The sequence below is a fragment of the Monocercomonoides exilis genome (assembly GCF_001643675.1).
Source record: "Monocercomonoides exilis strain PA203 chromosome Unknown scaffold24-1337568, whole genome shotgun sequence".
Classification (NCBI taxonomy): domain Eukaryota; phylum Preaxostyla; order Oxymonadida; family Polymastigidae; genus Monocercomonoides; species Monocercomonoides exilis.
This window is the reverse complement of record NW_027150569.1, coordinates 233,484-245,000: the sequence shown is the minus strand read 5'-3', so window position 1 is coordinate 245,000 and position 11,517 is coordinate 233,484. Positions and strand designations below refer to the sequence as shown.

General features: G+C 33.8%; 3 protein-coding genes across 3 annotated transcripts; 1 reads left to right on the top strand and 2 right to left on the bottom strand.

Moving 5' to 3' along the window:
* Positions 1-264: 264 nt before the first annotated feature.
* MONOS_14920 (uncharacterized protein) lies at positions 265-3,712 on the bottom strand. Its single transcript, XM_067867760.1, has 5 exons — positions 3,681-3,712; positions 3,508-3,632; positions 3,339-3,443; positions 818-3,275; positions 265-642 (listed from the first exon to the last, which is right to left on the bottom strand). The coding sequence occupies exons 2-5, from the start codon at positions 3,592-3,594 to the stop codon at positions 449-451; spliced, it is 2,844 nt and encodes a 947-aa protein (XP_067726809.1). The 5' UTR covers positions 3,595-3,632; positions 3,681-3,712; the 3' UTR covers positions 265-448.
* A 30-nt stretch (positions 3,713-3,742) lies between these two features.
* On the top strand, positions 3,743-7,474 carry MONOS_14921 (uncharacterized protein; the record flags this gene model as incomplete). The annotated part of the gene is made up of 3 exons (XM_067867761.1): positions 3,743-3,826; positions 3,924-4,114; positions 4,171-7,474. Exons 1-3 carry the CDS (start codon positions 3,815-3,817, stop codon positions 7,472-7,474), a joined length of 3,507 nt encoding a protein of 1,168 aa, XP_067726808.1. The 5' UTR covers positions 3,743-3,814.
* Positions 7,475-7,696: 222 nt separating this feature from the next.
* MONOS_14922 (putative cell growth-regulating nucleolar protein) lies at positions 7,697-8,682 on the bottom strand. Its single transcript, XM_067867762.1, has 3 exons — positions 8,650-8,682; positions 7,983-8,572; positions 7,697-7,920 (listed from the first exon to the last, which is right to left on the bottom strand). Exons 1-3 carry the CDS (start codon positions 8,663-8,665, stop codon positions 7,864-7,866), a joined length of 663 nt encoding a protein of 220 aa, XP_067726807.1. The 5' UTR covers positions 8,666-8,682; the 3' UTR covers positions 7,697-7,863.
* Between the last annotated feature and the right edge of the window lie 2,835 nt (positions 8,683-11,517).

The window sequence follows — 11,517 nt, the reverse complement described above, 5'->3', positions numbered from 1 at the left end:
AAAAATATTAATACGGTCAGAGTGATCTTTGAAAAAAATTGAAAGTTAGTTTAAAAATTTTATATAAACCAATATCACATTCTGAGAAAAAAAGTTTTTCAAGGAAATTCAAGGAAAAAATGTGATAATGAAATGATGAATTACAAAAAGGGTTTTTTGTTTGTTTTGATTTTTTCAAATCAAAAAATCTATTATTCACAAGCAAAAGGGTATTCTCAAAGTCATATAATTCTCTTAACAGTGAAAAAATTAAATCTTAAAATGTTGACAATGCTTGATTCTGCTTTAAACAAATAGATCTTCCTTAAAGATTAAAAAAATAAAAACTTTTATTCGATTGAGGTGAAAAAAAAAACATATCGAAAAATGCGAAAAATTCTGATTTTCTCACGATATAATTTCTATTCTGTTTTTTATTTATTTATTTTTTTCCCAAAAATTCCATTTTTTAATTGTCTGTATCATCATAACTTCCACTTTCACTCTCACTTCCATCATCATAATCACTTGATTCAACTTCATCGTCTTCGTCCTCTTCTTCCGAATTCTCTTCTTTCCTTGTCCTTTCTCGTGAACTCAACGATTTTGCTCCGTAGCTCGAGGCATAATGCATGGGACCGCTTGGATTGGAAGGAAATGGTTCTGAAATTTGGTTTCAAATTCGAATTTTTCGAAAATAAAAAGAAAAATTGATAAATTAAATATATTTCAAATACAATAAAAAGAATAAAAAAGACAATTCAACAAATTTGTTTTGAAATAAATAAAATAAAATAGAAATAAATGAACGATCAATTTCTTTTTATTCCAATCACACCAAGAGACGGGCTCTGTGAACCTCCTCTTCTTCTCCCTGGACTTTGCCCCTTTTTCGACCTCAAAGCAGAAAAAGATGAAGCAGCAGACTGATTGGTAGATGAACGCTGATCAGAAGCAGTTGAAGATTGTTGGGATGAAGTTTGATTGGAAGAGAAAGAAGAAGAAGAAGGAAATGATGATGATGATGATGATGAAGTTGGATATTTATTTGAAATTGATGTGTTATCAGAAGAAGACGCTGAAGAAGAAGAAGCTGAATTTTGTGCAGAAGAAGCAAAAGAAGAAGGAGAAGGAGGCAGAAACATGTTGAAATGAGGCGGCGAAGGAACAAAAGAAGATGAGCTTCCAGATGAATTAGAAGATGAAGAAGAAGACGAAGGCTGTTGATTTTGTGAAGAAATCTGAGCAGACGATGTAAAGGATGAAGAAGAAGGCGAAGTGGCTGAAGAAGAAGACGAAGAAGATGAAGAAGAAGAATCAAAAAGAGAACGAGCAATTGATGCTCTCATCGGAGGATCGAAAAAGTGAAGAGAAGAAGAAGAAGAAGAATTCATTGGTCTGAAAGGATTACTCAATGAAGAAGGATTTGAAGAAGAAGATGATGATGATGATGGAAGAGAAGAAGAAGAAGAAGGACGATATGTTGCGGTAACAGAAGACAAAGGTTTTGCTGAGAACGGATTTGGAGATGAAGAACGAGAAGAAAACGAAGAAGAAGATGATGATGAACTTGAAGGTTGTTGAACCTTTCTTTCTGAAACAGTTGCAATTTCTCGATTATCATTTTCCTTTTGTGGCTTTTCTTCTCCTTTAGCTTCCTCCCCTTCTCTTCTCTTCGATTGCCTTTGTTTTCTGTTTCGTTCTTCGTCTTCTGATTCTGAAGATGCTGCTTTATGTTTGTGTCTATGCTGTCTTGTTTCTTTCGAAGCGTTCTTCCCCAAAACTTCTTCTTCCGTCTCCTTTCTCATTTTTCTTTTCCCTTCTTTCTCATCTTCACGCTCATATCCCCTTTCTCTCTCTTTTCCCCGTTCCTTCTCTTTCTCTCTTTCTCTCTCTTTCTCATTCGTCCTTTCTGTTCTGTGTCTGCTTTTTTCTGCTTTTAATTGAGCAGTTTCCTCTTCCACACGGCTAACCCTCTTCTCCACGTCGTCCAGCTGCCTTTGCATCGACAGCTGTTTGCTTCCAATTTCATTCATCTGCTCATTCAATGAAGTGAAGGTAGAAGAAGAAGAAGATGATGATGATGAAGAAAATGGCAGCTGAAGTGTTTTCTGGCACGAATTTGTTGAAAGTGAAGTTGCGGCCGTGCTGTTTGTTCTGCCCTGCCGCTCAATCTTCTTCTCCAAGTCGATCAACTTCTCCTCCATTCTCCCTTCCACGATAACCAGCTTCTCATTCATCATTTTGCTCATCCTACTCTCCCTTTCTCTATCTCTTTCTCTCTCATTGTCTATCTCCTCTGCTTTTTCTCTTTCTCTCGCTCTTTCCTTCTCCTCCAGCCGATCCACATCCATTCCCACACGCTCAAGCCCTCTCTCAACAACAGACAGACGCGCCTCTATCGCCGTCCTTCGGCTCATTTTCGCCTCAAACTCGTCTTCTGCTGAATCTGCTCCTGTTTCTCTGTCTCTTTCTTTCCGTGTCTGCCCATTTCTCTCTCTTCTTCTCTCTCTTTTTCCTCCGCTGATGTCATCTTCCAGACGCCGTATTTCGTTCAGCACTGCTGCCTCTGCTTCCCGTGATGCCTCTTTCTTGATCTCCATTTTCATATCCTTCAGATTCTCCAGCTGGTTCGCTAGCAAAACGCTTTCCACTTTCCTCACTTGATTCTCTCTCGCCACTCGCTCGTCTTCAACAGCTGCTCCGACATACTCTTTGATCTTTCTCTGAATTGACACTGGAACAGCAGCATTCGACGAGTTGTCTCCAGCTGCTTGTGATGTTGCTCCCTTTTCGCTTCTTTCGTTCTCCAATTGATGAGTTCTTGCTGCATCAGACAGGGAAGAGGTGACTGTTCCTGAGGTGTACTCTTCCACCATCGAGCGCAAAGAGACCAATTCTTCTTTTGCAGCAAAAAGACCTCGCTGAACAGATTGGATCCTGTCATTCACGTTGGCTTCAACTTCGCTCAAGCGCTCCTCTTCTTTGGATGTTGATAACGCATTCTGTTCGTGCAAATCATCCATGCGCTTTGCCAGCGCTGATGACGAAGCAGAGCATTCAACTTTTTGCTGTTGAAGAATCAGATTCAAATTTGCTATGTCACTTGCTAACGCTTTTGATGACTGAAGGCATTGATGCCTAACTTGCTTTGCAGCATCTTGAGCCAGATCTCGAGAGCGTTCTAAAAGATGTGTTTCAAATCTAGGAATCTCATCCAACAAAAATAGCTGGGATTTTAACTGAATTATCTGCGTATTTGATGCCAATATTTGAGTTATTTGCTTCTCCTTTTCCTAAAATTTGAATGTGCAATCGTGTGAACAATATCTTCATAAGGAAAAAAATGATTTGCATACATTTTGCCAAAAAGAAACTTGAGCTTTGAATTCTTCAAGTTGTTGAGTAAACGCTTTTGACATGTTTGCAATGGCCTCCTCCAATGAGTCGATTCTTTTTTTATCCTATATAAAAAGATACAAACATAAAGCAAGTGAAAATGAATGAAATTATTGTGATTGTGCAAACTTTTCCTTTTTTCGTTTTTCTCGGTGTCGACTTTGTCGAACGGAGAGAAGAACTTAATTTTGAACGATTCATTAATTTTGAAGACATCAACGCAAAATACTGCAATTAAAAATGCTTACAAATATCTTGATAATAATAAATTTTGCTTTAATTTTATGCATTGATGCGCACACCTCCAAATTTGAAGTTTAAAACTCTTGATCTTATACTTAATAATAAACAATCAAACATATCCATAATTAATAACACAACAAATATTCATGAGGCATATTTCCTTTAAAGAAAAGACAATCATTCAAAAAATACTATGTCTAATTACGTATGATATTGAACGAAAATTTGTCGATGTTATTTTTTTATTTCTTCTTATTTTATTTTTTCACTTCAAAACTTTTAAATATCTTATATTTCTGCAGATTTTTGGAAGCACAAGTTACGGATTAAGTAGTTTAGGTAGAACTTCCACATCTAATTATTGTTCCCAAGAAATAGGCTATGATTCGCCTTTTCAATTTACTTACAAGCCTATTTCAATTTATCCTTCAGGAAGCATATCTTCTCCAAATGTCACATTGATGAACAAAGATTACGAGACCCAATTAAGACAGTATGATATGGTTTTTAACCTTTTTTCTAAATTTTATATTAATATTGAAAACAAAGGAGTTTTGATTTTTCGCTCAAATCAGATATTCTTATTTCTCCAAAAAACAAAATTCATTCATTGACCACAGATGCCACGACAAAAGTGAATGCTACAAAGAAAGCAAAAAGAGACGAACATTTTGATGAAATGAAAGAGATTCATGCAACTCAAGGGTTTCAATTGAAAGATTATTCAATTCAAAAAATGGAGAAAGAACATGAAGAGGAAATAAAAAAGAGAAACGAAAGAATTCATATAATAGAAGCATTTCCTGAATACCCTCATATGAATTATTTTTTATCTACTCAAGAAATGTTCAGCGATTTGCGACAAGAGATTATAAAGTCGCAAAAGCAAAAGAAAGAAACAAAATCAGAACATCAAGACAAGCAAGAAATTGAACAAATCCAAAAAGATAGCGCACCTTCAAAATCACCTTTAAGCACTCTCTTTCCTTCGATATCTGCACAATCGTCATTATCCTCTTGTTCTTCTTCTTCATCTTCTTCTTCTTCTCCATCTTCTTCACCATCCTCTTCAACAACATCTTCTTCTCTTTCTTCTTCATTTTCTTCTTCTTCTCCTTCTTCTTCCTGCGACACAACCTATTCCTCGTATCTCGATCCGTTTTTGGAGCAAAATTTCCTCAGCTGGCCTTGTCTTGTGCAGGAGAGGAAAGAGATGTGTGTGGATGTGGAATACGAGGTGAATGGAGAAAAAAGAACAGATTTGGCTGAGAAGAGGAAGAAGGAGATGATTGCGAGGTGGATGAAGAGCGATAGAGATTGGATGGAAAAGAGAGGGAGGGTGTCGAGAATGGTGGAGAAGGAGAAGGAGAAAGAGAAAGAGAAAGAGAGGGAAAGAGAAGAGGGGAAAAGAAAAAGAGGGAGAAGAGAGGGAGAAGAGGAAGAGGAAGAAGAGGAAAAGAGAGGGAGAAATGAAGAAGAAAAGGATGAGAAAGATGAAGGCGAAGGAAAGGGGAAAGAAATCGAAGGAGAGGGAGAAGAAGAGGAAATATCTCAAAAAGATCAATTTTTTAGGTTAAAAGCACCAAATAAAAAAGAAATAAATGAAAAAGAATTTTCAAATTATTCAAAGATAAACTTTCACACAAAAGTAAATATTTCCGAAAAGGAGAAGCAAAAACGGAAAAAAGTGATTTTGAGGCAGATTTCTGAAGCAAAAGCGTTTAAAAGGCTTTTTGGGGTGTGGGTGAGGAAAGAATGGGTGGAAGATGAGTTTGAGAGGGAAATGTGGGAAGAAGAAGAAGAAGAAGAAGAAGAAGAAAGGAAAAGGGAGAAAGGAAAAGGAAGTGAAAAGAAAGAAGAAGAAGAGGAGGAGGAGGAAAAGGAAGAAAAGGAAGAAGAGATGGGGAAAGAGAAAGAGAAAAGACGAGAAAGAAAAGAAAGAAGGAAAAATAAAAAAGGAGAGAAAGATGAAGAAGAAAAAGGTGATGATGAAGATAAAGAAGAAGATAAAGAAGAAGATAAAGAAGAAGAGGAGGAGGAAGAAGAAGAAGAAGAAGAAGTGGGAGAAGAAAGCGAAAGAGGAAATTATGGAATGCGGCATCTGACAATAGAGGAATTAGAGACAACGTTAAGAGATTCTTCCAATTTAGGCCTCGACGAAACAACGAAAAATGAAATAAAAAATGAAATTTTGAGGCAAAGAATTAAAAATGACATGAAAAATGACATGTCAAATTTGACAGATGCGGAAAAAGCGCTAAAAAAGATGCAGGAAGAGTTTAAGAAGAGCTATGGGAAATGTTGGGAGAAGGGGAAGAAGAGGAAAAAGAAGAAGAAAAAGAAGAAAAAGAAAAAGAAAAAGAAGATGAAAGAGAAAGAAGAGAAGGAAGAGAATGAAATGAAGATGGAGAGAAAGAGAAAGAGAGAGAGAAGAAGAGAGAAAGCGAATGAAGACGAAGAAGAAGAAGAAGAAGAAGAAAGAGAAAGAGAAAAAGAAAAAGAAAAAGAAATAGAGAAAATAGATTTGGATGACATCAAAACGAAATGTAATTCTTCTTCTTCTTCTTCCTTTCCTTCTCCTTCTTCTCCTTCTTCTTCGGTTCCTCCTCCTCATATGCCTCTTCTTCTGCCTTCTTCTTCTCCCCCTCCTCCTCTTTATTCTTCTTCTTCTTCTTTCTCTTCTTCTTCTTTTCTTTCTTCTTCTTCCTTTTCTTCTTCTTCCTCCTTTTCTTCTCCTTCTCAGCCGCTTTGCATTTCAGTTAATTCTTTTACTCCTTTTAATAGATTTATTTCTTCTTCTCTTTCTTCTTCTCTTTCTTCTTCCTCTTCCCCTTCCTCTTCCCCTTCTTCTTCTTCCTCTTCTTCTTCCTCTTCTTCTTCTTCAAATTCTTTAAATTCTTCTCTTTCTCCTCCTTTTCCTTCTTCTTCTTCTTCTTCATTAAATTCTTCTTCCCCTCCTCTTTCCCCTCCTTCTTCTCCTTCTTCTCCTTCTCCTTCTCCTTCTCCTTCTCCTTCTTCAATTTCTTCATTTTTTCCCTCAAATTCTCCAAAAATTAAGAATAAAACCGAATTTTCTCGTCATCTTCATCAAAATCATCATTTTCCTCGCCATCGTCTTCTTCTTCTTCTTCTTTCTGCTTCTCAAAAAATGAAAAGTTTTCCTTCTTGTTTTTCTTCTCCTTCTTCTTCTCCTTCCTCTTCCTCTTCCTCTTCTTCTTCTCTTTTTAATTCTTCTTCTCCTCCTTATTCTCCTTTTTGTTATTCATCATCATCATCATCATCTTCTTCTTCTTCTTCTCTTTCTTCTTCCTCAAACATAACCTCTTTCCATTCAAATGAATTTCATGAGTCATTTTTCCCTTTTGCTCAACGAAACACTCCTCCTTCTCCTTCTTCACCTATTCCTGCTTTTATTTCTTCTTCTTCATCATCTTCCTCTTCTTCCTCTTCCTCTTCCTCTTCCTCTTCCTCTCTCTTTCCTTCTCTCCCTTCTCTTTCCTCTCAATCTGTGCTTGTTCTGCCAATATGCCTCTTCCGAACTTCCTTTTTTCCCTCTTTTTTTTTCGATTCTGATCAAAACAGTAGCAAAAAATTCAGCAAAAACAAGAAAGAAGAAATTATGTTATTTCATCGTTTGCAGAAGAAAATTTATTATTCCCGCCTTTTCCGGCAGACACCTACTCATCGGAAATTCTTGTGGGTGTTCGATAAAATTGGTCCGAATATGAAAAAACAGATGAAAAGCTGGCTGTATCAATTTGGCAAATATAACAAGAAAAAGACAAAAGAAGAACTTGCGGAGCAATTTTATCAGAAACACAGCAACGCTTGCAAAAGAGCGATGAATTTCTAATTTTGACATACCAATTTAATTCTGTTTAATACGAAAAAATAAAAAAAAATTAAATTAAATTAAATTAAAAAAATAAATAAAGTTATCTATTTTTCCTTATGAGTGTTTCATTTCAAATCGTGGAGGCGAAGTTTGTTCAAAGCATTTTATGTTTTCTCATTCAAATGCAAGTTTGTTTCATTGATTTTTCCCTCCTTTCCTATTTTTATCAATATTTTAAAGTTTTTGTTTTCTGTTCGATTTTGGATCGTGTTTTTTCGTTGATATATTGAAATGAAAAGGAGATGTGAAGTGAAAGGTTACGAAAGTTCTTTTCATTTGTGGTAACATTTTCTTCTTTTCAGGAGAGAAAAAAATAACAATAAAGTTATTTTCTTTTTATGATTTTCTCATGAACTTAATGAAACTAACTTTTTTTCTTTTTTTATGCAATCAAGCTTTTTAATCTTAACAAAGAAAGATTGAATGAATAATCAAAAAAAAAAAAAAATAGGGGGAAAAATCAAACCTTTTTATGGCAAATCTTTGTCACTAATTCTTCAGTGTATCCTCTCATTGTTTTATAAAAAGAATTTTTGATCTCTTCTTCAAATTCTTTTGATTTCATTGGACTCTTTGAACTCAAAATTGTTGAAGCTTCCATCTTCCAATCAAATGGAATAGAAGACAAAAGGGGCTTCCAGCTACCTTTTTCGCATTTTTGATGAGAAAGAGAAATTGAGCTTTGGTTTATGTTTGAAGAAGATGATGGAGAAGGAGTGGTTGAAGGTACTGGCGAAGGTGAAAGCGAAGGCGAAGATGTGGAAGATACAGCTAAGGATGACTGAGATGTCTCTGTTGCTGATATAGATGATGAAGTGGATTTCTGTGGAACTGCTGGAGATTTAAATTGTTGTTGAGATTTTGTTGGCTTTTCTCCTCTGTAAAGTTTTCCTTGATATCTTTGAGCCTCAGACAAACAGCTCGTGTGTCCTTCGAATGTCCTCCCCTGAAATGTTTTCATGCAGTCAATGCAAGTCACACTTGCACCGCGGCAAGGCCCAAATGAAATATGTTGAGAAACTTTTTGCTTTTTCAATGTTTCATTGCATTTATCGCCTAATTTCCAAAATAATAATCAAGAAAAGAAAAATTATTAAATGAAAAGCATATGAAATCAATTCAAAGATTCATACAAGTGAAGGAAACCATCTCCTAATTTGATCAATGAGAAATAATTTAAGCTTGTTTCATGAATAATTTCAATGCAATGAAATTATTCCAAAAATAAATTTTGTTGCATTCTTTTCATGTTAAATTTTTTTCGAATTTTCTTTTCAAAAGAGAGATAAAGTTTATTTTTGACAAGTTGGCAAAAAAAAAAAGTTTCGTATAAGGCAATGATTTTATCTTGATCTTTTTTCTTTATCCAGACCTTTTTCATTTTTTCCCTGCTCTCAGCTATGCACAAGCCTGTTTGAAACAAAAAATAACCAGAAATGTTTTATAAGTTTTTATTTCCTTATTCTGTATTTTTTTTTCAATATTTCATTTTTTACAAAAAGATCGAGGATTATAATAATTTTATGTTTTTATCATTGACTTGCTGCTTTTCCAGCGAATACTTATTATCAGAAGTTCTGAGCTTTCAAATTAGACCTGTGCGACAAGTGGCAAATTTTGCCAGTAACTGACACAGGTGACCGACAGGACAATCATTTGCTGATCACAACCATAAATATTATTTTCTCGTCTTTATTTTGTTAATAATTTTCGAATAGAAATATTAATTATTATCAAAAAATTATTTTATATTATTGACAGAATGTTTCATTAAACAACAAAATTTTAAAATTATGTTGTTACATGGCAGGATGCATTTTTTCTGAAAAAAAACAAGAAAGAAAGAAAAAGAGAAAAGAAAAGAAAAAAGAAATCCAAAGTGTTTTTTTTTTATCAAATTTGAATAAATATATTTTATAAAATGATATTAAAATTTTTTTGCAATTCTTTTTTGAAAATTCAATTAAACAAAATTTCCTTAATATATTTTTCACTGACAAGATCAGTGAAATATGGAATTTTAAATGCCACTGGTAGTCACTTCTGTCACTGAAATCACGTTTTGTCAATGAAATAAACAGATTAGAAAAAGAAACAGAAATACAAAATAAGTTGTTGAGCTTATGAAATGTTTGAGATTTCGTTTTTCCATCTTTCATAACCATAACTTTTCATTTGATATTTGATAATCCTTTATTTTCGTTGAAAGAACCAAACATGTGTCCAAAAAAGATCTGAAGAATGCACATTGATGGACAATTTCAATTAACGATTGTTTGAAGATTGATATGTTTGTAAATTTCATTGTTTCATTATTCTTTGTTTGTTTGAATCATTTTTCAATTTCCTTCACGTGATGTGATTTTTTCCCTTATGAATACATAAATAATTTTATTTTGAAAACATACCTTACAAAGGTTTTGAATTACAATTCCGGATCTATTATAAAATAAAGGATGAAATTTCATATAATTTTTTATGGAAGTGAAAAGCAATATCAATGCCTTTTCGAGGAACATTTGAAAAAGCAATGAAAATTAAAGTATATGCAGGAACAAAGACAAAGGTATTGAATCAATTTACTCAAATGCTTAAAGTTGGACATGCTTGTGATATATTCTGAACAGCAATTGCAAAATTTCAACCATTAAAGTGCAGGACATTCAATGAAATTATGACAATTCTTTATTCTCCAGGTGCATGTTGAGTTAATTTTTAACGATCACTGACAAATTGTTATTTTTTACAGAACATTCATTCCACTGTTCAAAATTCTACACTCACGTTGTATGGTTCACCTCCTCTTCGATATTTTCATCTTTTAATGGATCATCATCGAAGCAATTTTTCTTTCTCGATCCTTTTTATCCTATTGCTATGTGTTAATACGAAGATTCAATCAAAATTGAGGGAGTTTTTTTTGGAAAGAGTTGCAATTGAAAAGATCAGAGAAAAACCAGCGGAATAGAAAGATTTTTTTATCGGAAAAATAAAGGGCAGCTGGAGATGATGAAAGAAAGATGAAGAATGAAATGTGATATTTTCCCGGAAGATTAAATCAATATATTTCTTCATGAAGTTTTCTGAAGAAGAAAAGAGAAGTACGGAATAATCTTCCAAACACTTTTTTTTTCAAATGAAATTAGGTTTCACTTCATTTTTTTTTTTTTTTTGTGAAATTATTAAAAGTCAAATAATATTTTTAGACTCTCAAGTGCTTGTTATCAATTTTGCGAATTGAATAAAAAGGATATAATTTTGAAGTTACAAATATTTTTGATTAAAATAAAGTGAAATATTCACAAAATATTCATTAATATCTCATGATGAATTATCGTAATATTTTCCGCTTTAAAAATAAAGTATCCTTTGTTAGCTAATGATTAAATTGTCGTATTTTTCTTCTTCCATTTTATTATCCGCCTTTTCGTTCAATTTCTTCAAAACATTCGTGAAGAATTGCAAGCAATCAAATAACATTCTATCTACCACTGTTTGTCGCTGCATCTCTTCCAAAACAACATTAATAGCTCCCTCTGTTAATAAGCCATCTGTTTTCAAAGTTCTATTTCCTGCTGCTATTTCTAAATAAATATAAACATTTCTCCCCTATTTCTTTGTGATTGTCCTTCGAAGCTCGAAATACAAAAAAGAGCAATTGATTAACTTTGAATGTTTTCATTTCACAGTTTGCCTAAGAAAAAATATAACTCCATTACCAAGAGCCATCTCATCAAAACAAGCTTTTCTTTCATTTCATTTCCTCTTTCATCTTTTTTCTTTCACAGTCAATACACCTTTCCAACTCTTCCAGTTCTCTTATTGCTTCTCTTCCGAAATGCAGTTCATTTGCAATGACATCTTCCAAATTTTCATCAAAAACTGCCATTCTGTCTGATGTGTGAGTCATATAAGATTGTTGTTTTTTTGATTTATTGGATAATCTCTTTTAAATGATTCATGAAAAACTCACTCCACGCTCCTAAAAAGAAAATTAGAAA

Coding starts and splice junctions, on each gene's coding strand:
- MONOS_14920 (XM_067867760.1), bottom strand. CDS start 3,594: ATGTCTTCAAAATTAATGAATCGTTCAAAATTAAGTTCTTCTCTCCGT. Junction 3,444..3,507: donor GAAAAACGAAAAAAGGAAAA/GTTTGCACAATC, acceptor CTTTTTATATAG/GATAAAAAAAGAATCGACTC. Junction 643..817: donor TTCACAGAGCCCGTCTCTTG/GTGTGATTGGAA, acceptor ACCAAATTTCAG/AACCATTTCCTTCCAATCCA.
- MONOS_14922 (XM_067867762.1), bottom strand. Junction 7,921..7,982: donor CAAAGATTTGCCATAAAAAG/GTTTGATTTTTC, acceptor TTCTTTGTTAAG/ATTAAAAAGCTTGATTGCAT.